General features: G+C 36.1%; 2 protein-coding genes and 1 long non-coding RNA gene across 3 annotated transcripts; 2 read left to right on the top strand and 1 right to left on the bottom strand.

Annotated features, from left to right (window-relative positions):
* The first annotated feature begins 1,452 nt into the window (after positions 1–1,452).
* LOC141592833 (MACPF domain-containing protein CAD1) lies at positions 1,453–8,207 on the top strand. The gene is made up of 6 exons (XM_074413693.1): positions 1,453–1,962; positions 3,267–3,505; positions 4,732–4,927; positions 5,682–5,865; positions 6,400–6,554; positions 7,224–8,207. Exons 1-6 carry the CDS (start codon positions 1,684–1,686, stop codon positions 7,836–7,838), a joined length of 1,668 nt encoding a protein of 555 aa, XP_074269794.1. The 5' UTR covers positions 1,453–1,683; the 3' UTR covers positions 7,839–8,207.
* A 1,229-nt stretch (positions 8,208–9,436) lies between these two features.
* On the top strand, positions 9,437–10,949 carry LOC141592830 (uncharacterized). The gene is made up of 2 exons (XR_012521226.1): positions 9,437–9,715; positions 10,636–10,949. It is a non-coding gene; the product is annotated as an uncharacterized LOC141592830 (long non-coding RNA).
* A 1,312-nt stretch (positions 10,950–12,261) lies between these two features.
* Positions 12,262–17,662, bottom strand: LOC141592832 (succinate dehydrogenase subunit 5, mitochondrial-like). Its single transcript, XM_074413692.1, has 4 exons — positions 17,317–17,662; positions 13,738–14,048; positions 13,258–13,443; positions 12,262–12,565 (listed from the first exon to the last, which is right to left on the bottom strand). Exons 1-4 carry the CDS (start codon positions 17,477–17,479, stop codon positions 12,506–12,508), a joined length of 720 nt encoding a protein of 239 aa, XP_074269793.1. The 5' UTR covers positions 17,480–17,662; the 3' UTR covers positions 12,262–12,505.
* Between the last annotated feature and the right edge of the window lie 496 nt (positions 17,663–18,158).

Raw genomic sequence — 18,158 nt, 5'->3', positions numbered from 1 at the left:
CTCAAAAACTATATATGTAAATTCATTTAATTTTGAATTTTGGCATCAAAAAATGTTTAAATGCTCACAAAAAACACATTAAACTCAAATGCTAAAAGATTTGATGTAATACATCAGTTGCATGTTCCTTTTTTCCATCTTGCATTGGTGGAATAGTGATGAATAATTTCTAATATCTCAATAATTGTGAATATTTTATTTTTCTTGACATGTGTTGAATCAATATTGATGTACGATTTCATACGTCTGGTTATTAAATATTAACACTAGAGATGAGCTAGTTATATTTATGTGTAAAATGACAAAATTGTAGGTATATTTTACAATTCAAAGGTGTTGAATCAAACTATCTTTGAACACATATAAAAAAATAATATAAAAGCATAATCTTGTGATAAAATATTCCTCATAAACATTCTCGTATGGAAAATGAAAACATTACAAAAATTCAGTATAAAGAAATGTCAAAAGGTTCTTCAATTCACATTTGAGAATAATTTGACCCTTAAATATACTTGTGATCTACATATTTATCGCCTTTAAAAATTCATTATCTACATACCCTATAAAAAGATAGGTACTATAAGAAAGAGATGACAAACTGACGCGATTGGAAAGACCTAATCTCAATGACTCGACCTAATCAAACAAAGCACTCGATTCTACCTGCAATTCGAATTGATCTCGAATGTGATTACCGCGTACTAACCATTACTCCGAAATAACTTAATAACAATACACCTAAAATAACCCAACCCCATGAATCAAATAACAGCAAACACGAAATAACTCGACTCATAGCCAACCTCATTGTCGCAAAGTCGCAAATCCATGTCTATTTACAAATGTTGGCTAAAGATAGCGAGCTCCATATATTAGTTAAAAAACATCGGTTTGCAGGCTACAGATGTCAATTAAGTTAGTTACTAATATGAATATCATCAAAGTGATGCTTATACAGTCATTTGATTTTCATCGATATTATATTTGCGCATTGCGCTTGTGACACTCTAGGCTATATCAAAAGAAAACCGAAAATAATAATACTCTCCACCCCTTTTGAGTTTATATATTCAACTTTTTTTTATTTTTGTCAAAAATATTTTAATACTCTCCACCCCTTTTGAGTTTATATATTCAACTTTTTTTTTTATTTTTGTCAAAAATATTTTAGTCAACGGAGAACAATTAATCGAGACGAATAAAGTAAAGCAAAATATAGCAATTAGCAACCGTTGATCATCGTTATGAAAAGAGAAACAACAAAAAAGCAATAACCGATATATGGGGTTGAAAATTGAAAAAAAATGAAGAAAGAAGAGATAATGGATGTTTGAACTTTGAAAGAGGACCAGTCAACCAAGAATCTTCCTCTTTCAATTCACCAAAACCGCGTTTTTTTAGCAATCAAGCCCCCCATTTGACCTAACCATCATTATTTCAATTAAAATTAGACCCGTTTAAAGTTTGAGACGGATATTATTATCCTAAGCGAGTATTTGTCATTGTTATTACAGTCAAAAGCTTCACACTTTAGACAAAATCTCCCTTCATTTTCACAGTCCACACTTTTTTAATCAAATCCCACAAATAAAACTCAAATATTCAGCAAAAAACTGAATTTTGCTATTCCCAAATCCTAAAAAAATCAAAACTTTATTTGCATAAAAAACTTGTTAATTAATGGAAAACCCATTAACAAAATCTGGAAATTCTGATGCATTATTAACAACTTTATGTAATGCAATTCAAGCAATTGGTAGAGGATTTGATGTTACTTCTGATATTAGATTGTTATACTGTAAAGGGTCACCTGGGTTTAGATTGATTCATATAGATGAAGATCATAGGAATGATGTTGTTGTTGATGATGATGTTGTTGTGAATGATGTTTCTGTTGATATTCAGTGTTCTTCTGGGAGTAAAGGTTGGGATGCTACTCCTGTTTGGAGTTTTCATGAGGTGTGTGATTCTTGATACAGTACCTTTTTCAGATAATACTCTTTCCGTCTCGGTCATTTGTTTACCTTTTCCGCTTTTTATTGTTCTTGACGAGTATTTGTTTATTTTTGTTAGACTTGCTTAGAATGTTGAATGCATTAAAGTTTGAGATTGACCCCATTTTTGCCTGTTAATTTTAGCATATTTTGATTGTAGTTGCTCCGTCCTGGTCATTTGTTTACCTTTGACTAAAATAATGTTAGCGGAGGGAGTAATTTGTAGATAGATGATGGGCCTGTAAAAAATAATTGTGTGAGACCGTCTTGCATAAGTATTTGTGCAAAGTATCATCTGGACTTCTGCTGATTGTTTTTGTGAGAGAATGACTGGATGAGGAGTGCATTGCTGGTTAGTAATGACACTGGGAGCTTCGTGTGACGATAATTTCATGGGATGAATGAAAACTGCTTAAAGCATGTTTTTACTGGATTAGTTTGATCAAACCATGTATGTTTGTGCCACATTCACCCATGAGCATGTGTTCCCAGTCACTGGTTTTGCGCAAGTATTGTTGCATACATATAGGCTAAGAAGAAAAACACTTGATATTATGTACTCCTGAATCCATTTGGAAGCACTATGAGGAATTGATGATCATCTTGTAAATGCTAAGAAGAAAAATACCTAATATGATACTCGCTACGTGGAGATTGACTTTGACTTGTTTCAGACTTCACAAACCATTTTTCATTTCTACAAAATGTGGCTGTATCAACACCCGATGGTTGTATCATATCCAATTTCATGCAGCATGTTAAGAACTTCATCTATAAATCTAAAGGATTAGCACATCTCTAACATTGTAGTGCATTTTCTAACCAAAGCTTTAAACATGGCGGTCTGCAGAGGCATAATGTTTCTTTGGATGTCTTGTGAAACAACCGTTTTTTAGTTATTCTTCTAATTTCCCCAGTCATCTTCAGATTCCAGAACCATATTGTTTCGTTCAGTCCGCAGTTCATGTTTTATTGCTTGTTCTGGCGCTGGAGAGACAATGAGGAATTCGTACATAAGTCTATAGTAATATTGTACAATCATGCTCTATGAGTCAATGTTTGCTTTTCCGAAAATTTCTAAATGCTTAAAGGGAAAGGCAATTTCTAAGAATCTCTCTTGATGATCAATTTATTAATATTAGTCATCTTTCAGATTATTGATGAACTAATTTTTTATGTTTGGGGTGCTTGAAAAGCTTATTACTCCGTATGTTACAATTGTGTCAAATTATTGATGAACTAATTTTTTATTTATTTTTGAAAATTCAGATGTCGGAGCATTTCAATAAGAGGTCAGGTTTATCTGGAAGCATTCCACTTGGAAGCTTTAATGCTATGTTCAATTTTAGTGGCAATTGGCAAGCTGATGCAGCAGCCACCAAGTCTCTTGCTATGATGGGATATTTGATACCATTGTACAAACTTCAATTGTCAAGACCACAGTTAGATTTGCGCGAGGAAGTTAAAGCTGCTGTTCCATACTCTTGGGATCCTCCAGCTTTGGCGAGGTAAGTCAATTACTTTGTAACTGGTATAATCTGATGTACATGTAAGCGATCGTTAACTTTTTCTTTGTGTTTCGAGCAAAAGTTAAGGAACATGATACTTCATGTAGGGCTGAGCAAAAAAATCCAATTATCCGAACTGATCCGATATCCAATCCGAAAAAGTGGATATCTGATCCGAAAATCAATTCGGATCGGATATCCAATCCAAAACTTTCGGATACAAATCAAATATCGGATAGTAGTTTAAAAATTTTCGGATATCCGATATCCGATAATTTATTATTTATGACTACATTGATTTATTGCCAATAGATTTTGTTCTAGTCCAATGTCCAAAAAGAAATTTGCTGGGATGTAAAAGTAAAGAAGATTTAGGCCCTGTTCTTTTGGACTGAAATTGTCTGAGCTGGGCTGGGCTGGGCTTAAGTCCAAAAGAACAGGGCCTTAGAGTCAAATTATTGTAAAAAGTTTACATTGAAAATCGATTTCTAAGATAAAGAAAAATACAGAAAAAGTAATAGTCTTGAAACCGGATTGGATAACGGATATTTGGATATCCGATCCGAAATTTTCGGATACTAAAAATCGGATATCCGAATGTTTCGGGTCAGATATCGGATAATAAAATTTGTGAGTTTCGGATACGGATATCCGATCCGAAATCGGTTTCGGATCGATATCTGATCCATGCTCTGCCCTAACTACATGGATCAAAATTTAAGCTTATGGAAGATGTCGAGTTACAAAACCTGATGATCACATAGAATACACAAAATAAGAAGTTTATTTATGGGAAATTGCAAAATGAAAATCAAGAAGTTTATTCACAAATAGTACTCTACTATTCATGGTGGGAAATTTTTGGCAGTGATAATGCGCGGAGATGCAAAGGGCAAAATACCAGAGAAACACACTTTTCATAAAGAGTATTTTGACCCTTACATTTTCCCCAATTTTATGAACTCTCGCACACGAGGTTACTTTTCCTTTTTTTTCGATAGATGGATTGCTTACACTTCTATCATATTCACTCAACCAGTTCCCAGGTGATCCGTGTGTTTAAAACTCTAGTAATTCTTTTGAAGCCAGCCGCAAAAATGAACTTTTGCCCCTGTAAATGAGCATAAAAAACTACTTTATTCTGGTTTTGAAGTTCTGTATAACCTTACGTAGCTAAGTTTCTGAAGTTCTGATTCTGACGGCAATTTATTTGGGATATTTTTCAGCTTCATAGAAAACTTCGGTACCCATGTTGTCACATCTGCAACCATTGGTGGAAGAAATGTTGTTTATGTCCGCCAGCACCAGTCATCTCCTTTGTCAGCATCAGAAATAGAAACCTACGTGAAAGACATTAGCGATCAAAGGTTTACGAACTTGCAAGGCGAAACTAGCACATCTCCTATGAAATACAAGGACAAGGCTAGTATTGCACCATGCTCAAATTAGAGTAATTTCCGTAAGATATTATTGTTGTTCTGTACTGTATTCTCCCAGAGTTTGCTAAGATTCTGTACCAGAATATCAGTTGCCTATATGTGCACGTTTCCCCCCCTCAAACTCTCCAGGCTATGGAGGTATTCAGAGAGTGTATCAGGAGACCGGGAGTGGTGGGGTGGGGAATATGTTTTCTTTTCCGTTCAATTTTTCTTGATTGTGTTTCTTTTAATATCCAATGCTCATATAATACTATTTCTTGGCTTTGGAACATGATGGAATAAAACAAAACGACTCATTAAACTGACTGCAGGTCTTGTTCAATGAAGCAACAATCGGTTTATGTAGTTCTCAATGAAGATATCATTATGGGTCATTCGGAAATGGCCTATTATGTTTTTTTATCATGGGGGAGGTGCCTACATCCGACTTCTCTACTCTGCCTTAGGCGGGGGCTCTTCGAGTCATTTAATGTTGTTGTTTTTGGGCTTAGAGCCTTATATGTTAGCAGAGTGGGGGCTTTTCAACAAACACAACTATCTATTACAAGACATGAGACTGCATACATATGGACTTCCACGAAGCCAGCATTTAGCGGGATTTGTTTACTGGTTTTGGGCTTGTGGTGATTGTTGCCTGAAAACATGAATGGCGAGAGATTGTGTGTTTTCAGCAAGTTGTTTAGCAAACTTGTGAGAAATGAATGTTAATGTTAGACGTGATTTTTTTTGTCATGCAGGATGTAACTGTTATTTTCAGAAGGAGAGGTGGGGACGATCTAGAACAGAGTTCTGCCAAATGGACAGAGACTGTAAACTTAGCACCAGATGTCATCGACATGACATTTGTTCCTATTGTCTCTCTTCTTCAAGAAGTGCCTGGCGTAAAACATCTCGCCCATGCTATGGAGCTGTACTTGGAGTGTAAGGTCTTACCCTTATCGACTAAAACCTCCGCTTACTGCCATATTGTCTATGCAATTTTGCTTGCTATATTGTCTTGGCACAGATATTAAAGTGTCATCTGTTTGCTATTGCTCATATGAGGTCTGCTTGTTGACGGACAACGTCAAGTGAACCGTTGTAGACTCAGAAACATGCTTTAGTGACCCATAATAACAAATGAATCGAGAATCCCATTGAATGACTGCTACATAACAATAAAAGAAGAAAAACTTAGTTGGCCATTTTATGTAATCTCACATTCCATAAAATTGGAAAAAGAAGAAAATTCTTCGACAAAATGAACTTGTACAACACCCTTTTATACCCTTAGGACAAGGTTTAAGAAAAACTCTATATAACAACTATGATGAAGTCGCTCTTCCGTCTTTTCTAGATCTCGAAATCATGAGTCTGGTTAATCTTAGTTTAAGGCCAAGATGCCTTATTATTTTTGCTGGAAGGAGGAATACTTTATGCATTCAGCTCATTGACTTGTATTTTTGCTTTTGCTAGACAAGCCACCTCTCGAAGATCTTCAATATTTCTTAGAGTTCCAAATAGCTCGAGCTTGGGCACCTGAACAGTCTCTTCTGCAGAGAAAAGAACCTGTTTGCCAATCCTTACAGTTCAGCTTGATGGGTCCCAAGCTTTACATCAGTGCTGAACAGGTAACTCTCATCGTTTTTTTCCTGATTTCCTGATTACTCGTACTCCCTCCGTCCCGGTCAATTGTTGTCGTTTCGTTTTGGCACAAAGACCAAGGAATGAGGAAAAGGCCAATAACTAAATGACAAGTGGAACAAATTGAATGAAAATGATCAAATTACTCATCAAGTTCATTCTTAAAATAGAAAGGACAACAAATGACTGAGACACCCAAAAATGAAAAAGGACAATAAATGACTGGGACAGAGGGAGTACTTTTTATTCATTAGCCAGCTTATTACTCTCTCGTATTCTCTGAAATTGCCCTACTTTTCTTTCTTGGCCGATTCTATGAAATTGCTCCAGTTCTGAATCTTGCTTGTTTTTTGTGCTTAACATGTCTCATCTATCCTTGAAATTTGAATTAAAATTACACATATAACTATGGTCAACTTTAATTAACGGTCAACATACTTTTTCCGATTAGTATTTGTGCTAAAAGCAACTAGGGCTATCAAAAGAAGAGAAGCCTTTTGTGACAGCGCTTTTGGTTAGGTGATTATGTACGCGTCAATTAGAACTTTCTAAGACAGCCACTTGTGGCTTTTGATAAACAATATACCATGACAACTTAACTACACAAGTTATATATCACTTCGAATTTCAGAAATTAACCACCCCAGATCGTGTAGGTGACAGTTGGCCGTAAGCCAGTTACAGGTTTGAGGCTTAGCCTAGAAGGTAGCAAGCAAAACCGCCTTGCAATTCATCTCCAACACCTAGTTTCACTCCCGAAAATTCTCCAGCCTCATTGGGATGCTCATATGGCCATTGGTGCCCAAAAATGGCAAGGTCCCGAGGAACAAGATAGCCGTTGGTTTGAACCTATCAAATGGAAGCATTTCTCTCATGTGAGCACGGCTCCTCTAGAACATAAAGAAACTTGCATCGTGGATCTATCCGGTGTACATATAGTGACAGGAGCTCAACTCGGGGTATGGGATTTTGGTGCTAAAAGCGTACTGTATCTAAAGCTCCTTTTCTCAAAGGTACCCGGGTGTACCATAAGGAGATCCGTTTGGGATCATAGCCCGGTGAACGTGCAGAAACAAAATGCTGAGAGCTCAAGTGATAAGAAATCAGATGGTTCCGGAAGCGCAGCAAAGCTCGTGAAACTAGTAGATTCAACTGAGATGTTGAGGGGCCCACAAGATTCTCCCGGCCATTGGTTAGTCACCGGTGCAAAGCTAGGCGTTGACAGAGGGAAGATAGTTTTACGGGCCAAATATTCGCTGTTGAATTACTGATATAAGAAGAATACTACCCCCACTGCCTCAAATCGTCCCACCTGCGTCGAGGTAAGTGGGGTTTTGAATTACTGATGGAACTGTTTAATCTGTTGCTTTGATGGTTCAGTTGGGGTTTGAGAGGTTGTAAATCTATAATAATAATGATAAAACTCTTTTTTCTTTTTGGTGGTAGTCTAGATAGAAGTCAGATTACTATCCTCTAAAACTATATTTATCGTTTTTTCGGGTTTTTAGGGAGCCTTTTCGTTTTTATTTATTTATTGCTTTAATGTGCTCAAAATATTATGTAAAGTAACTCTCTTGTACTCATATTTCTTGGTATGATTTTAAAGGATATTGATTGATTATGTACTCACTTGTAAGTTGCAACTGGTTGAATTCGAGCATATGTATATTTTTTCTGAGATTATTAAAGTTTATAAGTGAGATTTTAATTTTTTTTTCCTTCAAAACTCAAATTTCACTAAGCTTATACTTCCTCCATTCAACTCCACTCTACCACTTTTTTTTATCACGTTTGCCAACGCGTATTTAACGCGGTAAATATAGTTAGCTACGTATTTGCAAAAATTATAAAAGTTAGATATTTTTAATGTACTCGTAAATACGAATTAAACAAGATTCCACGTAAATATATTTTCACATACTTATTGAGAGAAAATGGAAATTGAATGTTTGTTTGTGAATAGTGTAGAAAATTGAAAGTGGTAGAGTGAAGTTGAATGGAGGAAGTATGTAATGTTTTTGAGTTTTATTGTAATTTTTTGAGCTTAATGTTCAAGTGAATAAACTCGGAAAATTTATAGTAAAACGCATAATTTAAAAAAAAAAACTCAAAATTTTTATTACTCCCTCTATTTTTTTATATATGACTTTCTCACATTTCGAGACACTCTCTTCTCTCTTCAATATCTCTTAAAATATAAGACTAAATATTATGATATGTATACTCATATGAAAGAGTTTTTCGTAAGAAATTTAATGGTACCATTTTTATATTTTTTGAACAAATATTTTTTTGTAAATATTAAAGTAAAAGGCTTACCTCATAAATGCAAAACGTCATATATAAAAAAATGGAGGGAGTATAATAATGCTCAGAAACCATAAAACTGACTCAAAAATTTTATTATAATAATGCTCAAAAACTATAAAACTGGTGGCAGTACATCGGAATGTATGATCTACTTACCGGGAGATATTGCTCATTGATCCAACATAAGCGCCATTAATTGCATATACAGAGTACCACCGTTACACCTTATGAAGTACTTTCTCCTTTCGAGTCATTTACATTCACGTTTGTTAAAATGTTCAAATTATGTGAAGAATAATGAACAAACGTATAAAAATAACTTGAAAGAAGGGAGTAATGTAATTATTGGCGGACAGCTTTTAGCTAGAATTCATGATCTTGTTGCTAAAGCATCGGCACCAAAATTATACTCTTTTAACCTCGAAGTACAGTAGTTGGTCTTCTGTAAAACCTTCCCGACTCCTTGTAAGTAGAGGTGGACAACATGGCCATCCATCACAATTACTTAATTAGTATAATAATCTTTACTAATTACTTAATTAGTATAATAATTTTACTTAATTAGTATAATAATTTTATTGTTATTGTAAATTACAAACAATAGTATAACAATAATATTATTATACTAATCTTTATTATTTTTTATTATCTTTGTAATTATATTATTACATTTGTCTAATTTAATTTGTTATTCTTGTAAAAATAGGCCATCCATCACAATCGTCTCGCACCACCGTTCAAGGTAGCCGAAATCAAATTTCTTCCAAGAAAGTTAAGAAAGATAGTGGTGGAAGTTATGTGTGGAAATTTTTCGATAAAGTGCCTCAACCGGGAGAAGGTGAAAAGCCCACTAATTTTTTCCGAGCTTGTCAAATATGCAAGGAGCTAGGAAAAAATATGAAGGATGCTACTTATAAATGGAAATCTAATTCCGGCACCGGTACTTGTGCACGACACTTGGAAAGGGAGCATTCAATCACCGCCGAAAATTGGGAAACGGGTGGTTCAAGTTCTAAAGGTCCGGTTCAATCTCAACTTGGAGGTTATATGTCGTCTACGGCGGGAGGAGGTATGCCTTTTATCTATAACAAGCAAAAAATGATTGATAATATGGCTAGGTATGTTACTATGACCGAAAAACCTTTTACTTATGGTGAAAGCGAAGCATTAATACGTTTTAACAAAATGAACTTAAACCCGAGTTTTGAAAAAGTAACAAGACATACTTTAAAAAGACGTTCATTTTCTCAATATGAAACACAAAAAAATGAGTTAAAAGGATTTTTTTCAAAATATGATGGTCGTGTAAGTCTTACTAGCGATTGTTGGACATCAAAACAAGGTGAACCGTTTGTTTGTGTGACCGTTCATTGGATTGGAAATGATTTTATTTTGCAAAAACGTATTATTGCTTTTGATAGTATGGAGGAAAAACACACCGGTCATAACATATTTATTCGTATTAACAACACAATTAATGAATTTAATTTGACTAATAAGATTATGACTATTTCTTTTGATAATGCGGCGGCTAATACAAAATGTATAGAATATGTTAAGGATAAAATGTCTTTATTGCTTAATGGTGAACTTGTACATATTCGATGTTGTGCGCATATAATTAATTTGTCCGCCCAAGAAGGTATACAAGAAATTTCTCCTTTATTACACCCAATTAGAACATGTATTAGATGGATTAGAAATGCACATAACCTTAGACGTGAATATAAAAAATTGTGTAAGCAAAATAATAAAAAGGCTAAAAATTGGTGTACCGATACACCCACTAGATGGAATTCAACATTTGTAATGTTAGAACAAGCTATTGCATATAAATCGGTTTTAACTCCTCTCTATAATGATAATGAGGGCTATAAAGAAGGCTCTATATATATCACCGATGCTACGTGGACACTTGCCCATCATGTTTGTGAACTTTTAAGATCTTATAAAACCGCTTGTGAAATTTTTTCTCAACAATATGCACCTAACATTCATTTAGTTGTCTTGCAATGCATTTCTATAGTTCATGCTATGAAAGAATGTGAAAATGAGGTGCCCATATTATTTAACATTATTGCAAAAATGAAAAAGAAGTGGTTAGCTTATTTTACAGAATTTCCTTCTATATATTTACTTGCATTATTACTTGACCCAACAATTAAACAAATAAAGTTACAAAATATGTTAGACTTTTATTATGAGACTTTAGGTTTGATTCATGACACCAAAACCGAAGTTGACTATGCTGTTTCACTTTTGCATAAATTACATTGTTTGTATGAAAAAGAAATGGGTATAACGAGTCAATCTAGTAGTAGCTCGTCTAAAGCGTCCACTAACTTATTGTATAATAGTAAATTAACTTCATTGATTTTTAAAAAAACAAAAACGTCTACTACTACTTCTTCTACCCCTTCTAGTGCATATATGGTTAATGAATACTTGTCGATTGACCATAGTAACACAAATGAACCCACTGATATTCTTAATTGGTGGAGAGTCCATGCCGACCATTTTCCTGTACTTTCAAAAGTAGTTAGAGATGTACTTGCTGTTCCTGCGTCTACCATTGCGTCCGAGTCAGCTTTTAGTGCAGGAGGAAGAGTACTTGACGAAAAAAGGTCAAGTTTGGCTCCCGCAACCGTAAAGATGTGTGTTTGTAAAAAAGATTGGGATCAAGCCGAATTGAGACGCCAAGGAGCTAGCGAAGTTGAAGACGATAATCCCGAAGACGAGTTGATGTCCCCATCGGGATCATCCGCTCCACCGACGTCGCCCGAATGTGAAACCGTCCTAGAAGAAGAAGAGGACGATGACGACTACAACTAAACACCAACTAATTCAACAATCCGTCTCCAAAAGGTAAGTCAGGTAAGTAAGAACTACGTGGGCTTTGATTCTTTCGAGATACGTAGGCATCGTAATTTTTGTAATTTTTATAAATTAATGCCAAACTTTAAACTTTAATTGGTATTACATATAAAAATTACATTAATTCCGTCCAAGCCCTTTTTTTTTTCCTTTCTTTTTTTTCAAAAAAAAAAAAAAAAAAAAAAAAAAAAAAAACGCCCGGCCCGGCCCGAAACATTTCAGCACTAAAATACTTCATCAGTGCTGTGCAAGTGCCAGACCAACACCAGCCCAGCACGGCCCAGCCCAGCCCGCCCACATGGCAGTGCTGTGCCAGTGCTGCTCTTCTATAACCCGGCCCGCCCTTGGCCCGGCCCAGCCCGGCCCGGCCCAGCCCAATGTCCACTCTACTTGTAAGTATGTAACATAGAACCACCAAAAACCGAGATAATGATGAGAATGGTATATAACTTGGGAGTAAATGGAACATAACTAGGAACAATACTTCCCATGGACATGGAATTTCAGAAATTTACTGTGCGAGGCGAAAAGGAAGAAACTGTCATTGACGATAAGTACCTAGATGGCTAGATCTCGGTTGTTTTTTTTATCAGCTACTGTCATTTCAATGCTACTAAGCTTCCACAAAGAACATTGTTTTCAAAAAAAGACTGAAAATTTCGAATCAGAGTCGACATTTCAACAATTTATTCAAAGCCCTATTTGCAGATTCAGGTGAAGTTCTTTATCCAGAATGAAATCCATCTCCCAGTGATCAACGTGCTCTTTGCTCAACATATGAACCAGAAATTCCAGAAGTTCCCAAGACTGTGACCTGCAGGCGAAAAAATAAATGCTGATAAAAAACAAATAATGATTCCGACTGAAATATACTTATCATGAGAAAGTTCTAGTAATGATTTTCATCTCTTTTACTCCCTCCGTCCCGGTCATTTGTTGTCCTTTTGTTTTGGCACAAAGACCAAGAAAACCATTAAAAGTACCTATTTACCCCTTCATCATCCTTTCCAGCGCGGGAAAAACCTCCAACTTTTAGCTAAACAAAAAGTGGGGACCACATTTTAAAAAGTACATGCTGAGTTCAGTAGGAGTACGATATTTCACATCATTGCAAAGTTTGATAAAATGAAGGAATCACTGGTTGACAATTTCGCTGGGCAACGAAGGTCTGATTGTCCAAGTCAAGAAATAATAGGGGTAGTATAGTCATTTAATACTTTAAAAGAATCCTAAAATGGAAAGGACAACAAATGACTGAGACACCCAAAAAAGGAAAAGGACAACAAATGAACGGGACGGAGGGAGTATTTGATAATCTGAATGTTGTATGCATAGTTCGAATTCATATGTACAATCCTTGACTCTTAAGTTGGTCGAACCATTTTATTTGGACTGTTATATCAATGCAACTACTAGATATGACATCATTAAGAAATTTTGCAATGTCAAATTTAACATAGCACGCCAGAAATCTACCAAAAAAACAGTAAAGAGAATACTATGTACCTTTCCCCATTCCGAGCCAAGGTGACTGCACCTCATCTTCAAATGAATCATCCTTGTTCCCACCTCTGTCTCCACTTTCTTCTTTAAGTAAAATTCATCAGGCCCAAATGAATCTAAATACTTGGTATACCGGTCATAGGCTGTTTTTAGTGCCTGTCCGTAATGTTCAGGGTACGGCTTTTCGTTCTACAACATAAACCAGAGCATCAGGGAGACACGACACATTCCAAACTGGTAATCTTACTTTGTCTGTCAACCGTTGTCAACTCTGACCAATACTTTTTAGCAATGCTACAACTTTACAGAATAATAATTAACGTTTTGATGAATCAAACAATATAAATTTCAGTGTATTGCTACATAAACGTGGAAAACTTTTTGGTCAAAGCCGATAAGGTCTGAGATCTGATCACAATAGTGAAATGGGAACAATAAATGATGGACTGGAGATAGTAGTACATCTGATGGAAAGGATAATACCTCGCCAGATAATCCACCATGGTCATCAATGGCCATTTTCAAAGACTCAAGTTGGCCTATGAACTCTTCAATTGCCTCAGCGGCACGAAAAACATTTTTCAAGGTCTCCTTGCCAGCTTGGTCGTCGGTGTCCTTAGATAACACCTTCAATGCACCATTGATGAGTGGATCAGGGAGTTCCCCCCACCCAGCAGCCATAAAATCTTTAAAAATATTGTTTATCTCGGGATCTTTAATGTCAGGGTAATGAGCAACATCAATAGAAAATGAACGCACGCTTCCAATTGACGATCCAAAGGGTGACCTGCAGTCTGTTTATAAGCAGATACACTCTTAGCCTTTAGACGTGAAGCGCTACTAAGTGAATAATATAGTGCTCATAAGAAACATAAAGAAGGTATAGACCAAGAACACATTGATTTTTCACAAATCGTGATTCAAGGCTGAATGCTGGTGGTCATGGGGTTCAATTTCATCAAGTTCTCGGATCAAACTGGGTTATCATGTCCCAACTTCCAACCCTATTCTTTCATAAAACTATAGGTAGAAATAATTACACAAGATTGGGATTCTGGATCACAAAAATGCATACAGTCACAAATAAGACGAGTAGGCGCATCTGAGGTCTCCCCCACCAATACTAATAAAATATAGAGCAAAAGTCTAATTCATAGAGCTGTGAGGAATATAATGTTCATAACTTGGAGAAACTACAAGTGGAAAGTACGAAAGCCATATTAACATCTTACAAAAGAAAAGTTCCCATATGGCCCATATAAGAAAAAGAGCTGATGAGTACGGTAATAGAAAAAGCTTAAAGGGGACCTAAGAATAAACGCTATCAAATAACCCATGCAAGGGGACAGAAAATGTGCAAGCATTACTTCACCAAGAATATGTATGCTTCTATTTAAGCAATAGAAGAAATCCAGAACGTAAAATGCTATATTAATTTTACTTCAGGCATCCATGACTGATATATGAGTCGTAATTTACAGCATGTAAAGTGTAAATAACATGCCATATGTAATATAACTCTCATTCCATGTATATTTGAGCTAAACTATTATTACAACAACATTACCTAGTGCCTCAAGGGCTCCCGTCAAAACATTACCCCCAGTGATCAGATTCAGGACCACTGTTTGTGCCCAAAAAAAATACTCCCTCCGTCCCGGTCATTTGTTGTCCTTTGGTTTTGGCACAAAGACGAAGGAAAGAGGAGAGGGCCAATAGCTAAATGACAAGTGGAACAAATTGAGTGTGAATGATCAAATTACTCATCAAGTTCATTCTTAAAATAGAAAGGACAACAAATGACTGAGACACCCAAAATGGAAAAGGACAACAAATGACCGGGACAGACGGAGTAACAAGTTTTGCTTATGTCGATTGGAGAGCTAAAATTTCAGCAGGAGTTCAAACTGAGACAGATAAATTGTGATTCGTGATACTGCAACTTGGCAACAAATAAATCTACAGAGTTTTCCAAATCATGCTCAATATCAAGTAATAAGGTTTATCCCAAGAAGATTGATCAGTTTCTGCACTTGGTAAGTTGAAGCGGTAACCATTCTTGTCACCCTCCATCTAAAGACGCAAATAGATTAGGGTCGTGTAAGAGGATATCATTTACATTAAATCATGGAAGCACGTGTGAATTATTTTCCCAATATCACTTTTTTCGGAGGGAAGGATATGTAGTAGTGAAGTTATATATTCTCCCTGAGTTTTTAATACTGACTTTAAAATGTTATGGTAAAGAAAATGGAAATAATGAAGGACTGTCGATGTCAACCATTATCTTATTTTCTCTTGCTGCATTTCCCACCAAAGCAATGCACAAAATTCATTCGGCATTACAACTATTTTTACTACTTCTTACCAAACAGATTGTGTTCAGTTCGAAAATTTTCAAATTTAATTAAATGCTGGGTTGTTCTGGTTTATATGGCAACATATGGCTGTCAATTTTGAAAGCCCTTAAAGGAAGCCCTATTGCTTCTCTTAAGACACATGTCACAACAGTTTGGTATACAATATGCAGTGCCCTCTATGATGGTTGTTGACTAGTTATTCTACAATTTTAAGCATCAATTTAATATTTGCAGCTATTGTGTTTCATCAGCTGAACACTGTCGACTAGAAGAGACCAGACTCCAGACAGCGAATATGGTTCTCCATTGGAGTAGCATGCTGTTACACCACAGATTCTTTCATAGGGTTTAATTTGGTAACACTTAGTGAAATCACTCTCCTAGATAGACTTCCAAAAAGCGGTCAACTGAAGTCCCTGAGACTACATTAATACTCCGTCCATGACTCCGTTCCTTTTATATTATCAGATTTTGGTGGACAAACGATGTCAACTCTAATCGATATCTCCCCCATGAATCAACATGACAAAATTTTACGTTGTACCTCCAATAAAATTTGAGATAGAGGTAGGCAGGTAGCACAAATTTACTGTACTCTTTCAAATTTGATTTCTTGGTATGGGATTTTTTCTTATAAGAATATTGTACTCCTAAGGCCCAACTCTTTTTATACATCAGTAAACAACTCCAACAATACTAATGCAACAAAAGGTCATGATTCACGAAGGCACAATCGTAGCCTAGAGGTTTTCAGCAACTATTAACACTCAATAACACGACCATTTTTGTGCTGTTGATATCTCTTAATCCTATCCTTTGGCTAAACTATATAAAAAAATTAATCCGGCCAAAAGCATCGGGCTGTAATCGTATCAACTTCGCTAGACCTTAAAACTAACTCAATACACACAAACTAAGGTACAAAACTTGCATTTCCTAAACAAAACAAAAATTTTCCACTTTCAAAGGGTAACTACATATCTAGACAATCAATTTCTTCCGCTTTCATGACATGCCTATCTACCAATCAAATGTAAAGAACAACAAGCAACACGAACAACGTAACAAAACTAAAATATAATTGCAGATTACAACATATAACTCCCGAAATCAAGGCGAGTAACAACACTAACACAACAAAAGGTCATAATTCACCAAGGCACAACCGTATCGAGACGTTTTCAGCAAAGGGAAACACAATCCCCCAAAACTATATCATTACCAAATTTGCGCCCATTGACATCTCTTGACCCTATCCTTTTGCTAAACAATATTCCCTCCGTCTCAATCATTTGTTTACCCTTATTTTTCTTTGTGAGGGGAATTTTAATCAAAGGTAAACAAATGGTCGGGGCGAAGGTAGTATAACAAGAATCGATTTGACCAAAAGCATCCAACTTTAATTCAATACACACAAACTAAGATACAAAAATTCATTTCCTAAACAAACAATTTCTTCAACTTTCAAAGGGTAATTACATATCTAAACAATCAAATTCCTCAACTTTCTTGACATACCTATCTACCAATCAAACATAAACAAAAGCAACAAGCAACACAAACAAACACTAAATTCCTTCAAAAAGTCGATTAAATTGTTCATGAACATAACTTTATCGCACCACAAACATACCCAATTGGCTAATAATCATGAAAAGAACAAAAATCAATCAAAAAAGATGAAAATAAAAGAATTAAGAACCTGGGAAAGCGGGGATCAAAGGAGATGAAGAAGAAAGGGAGAAGAAGGAACGAGAAGAGGGTTGTTGAGAGGATGTTCCATTTAGAAATCGATTTCCAAGAACAATGGAATAAAGGGATGATTTGATGGACGGAGAACGATAGAGAGATCTCATCAACGCCATTGTTGATTCGAGGAGATGCACACTGTGATATGCTTGTTCTTGTAGATGTAATCGCAGGTTTCAGGTTTTGGTCGAAATTTCGAAATGTTGAAAACTATCGATGTATATTGGGAATTTTTTTTGTATAAACCCTCAATTTTGCTAATTGCAACTAAATGGGGTAATTTAATGCTGGATCGGGTCGAGTCGAATTGAGTTGAGTTATGGGTTATGCTAGGTAGATTGGGTTATTTGGGTGACCCGACTCGGCCTAGCCTGACTCATGAGTCAACATTTTTAGGCCCTCGCACAACTCACACCCTTGGCCGATTCCAAAACGTACTTCACCAACTCGCTCCGCGCGAAGTAGACCTGACAGTTGACCCGACCCGACCCAACACCCGAAATCAAGACCCTAACCCGATTTGACCCAGTATACCCGACCCGAACGTTTATTGTTACAAACTGATTATTATCTACAAATAACTTGATAATAGTTGCCCAGAAATCAACCCGAAGTGACCTGACCCGACCCGACCTGAAGCCTACAAACCCGAAATAACCCAACCCCGACCCGATTGACCTGTTTGTCAGGTCTAGGCCGCGTAGGAGACCCGGCTCGAGGTAGGTATAGGCAAGTTCCGAGTCGGTCTGATCCAGCTCGGCTTAACCCCTCTTCTTCCACGAGCTAGTTCAGGGC

The sequence above is a fragment of the Silene latifolia genome, chromosome 7 (assembly GCF_048544455.1).
Source record: "Silene latifolia isolate original U9 population chromosome 7, ASM4854445v1, whole genome shotgun sequence".
Taxonomy (NCBI): domain Eukaryota; kingdom Viridiplantae; phylum Streptophyta; class Magnoliopsida; order Caryophyllales; family Caryophyllaceae; genus Silene; species Silene latifolia.
The sequence above is the reverse complement of the archived record's forward strand: the minus strand, read 5'-3'. Positions and strand labels throughout refer to the sequence as shown.

Coding starts and splice junctions, on each gene's coding strand:
- LOC141592833 (XM_074413693.1), top strand. CDS start 1,684: ATGGAAAACCCATTAACAAAATCTGGAAATTCTGATGCATTATTAACA. Junction 1,963..3,266: donor CTGTTTGGAGTTTTCATGAG/GTGTGTGATTCT, acceptor TTGAAAATTCAG/ATGTCGGAGCATTTCAATAA. Junction 3,506..4,731: donor GATCCTCCAGCTTTGGCGAG/GTAAGTCAATTA, acceptor GATATTTTTCAG/CTTCATAGAAAACTTCGGTA.
- LOC141592832 (XM_074413692.1), bottom strand. CDS start 17,479: ATGGCGTTGATGAGATCTCTCTATCGTTCTCCGTCCATCAAATCATCC. Junction 14,049..17,316: donor TTTGATCCCCGCTTTCCCAG/GTTCTTAATTCT, acceptor GCTTATAAACAG/ACTGCAGGTCACCCTTTGGA. Junction 13,444..13,737: donor ATGGTGGATTATCTGGCGAG/GTATTATCCTTT, acceptor TTTATGTTGTAG/AACGAAAAGCCGTACCCTGA.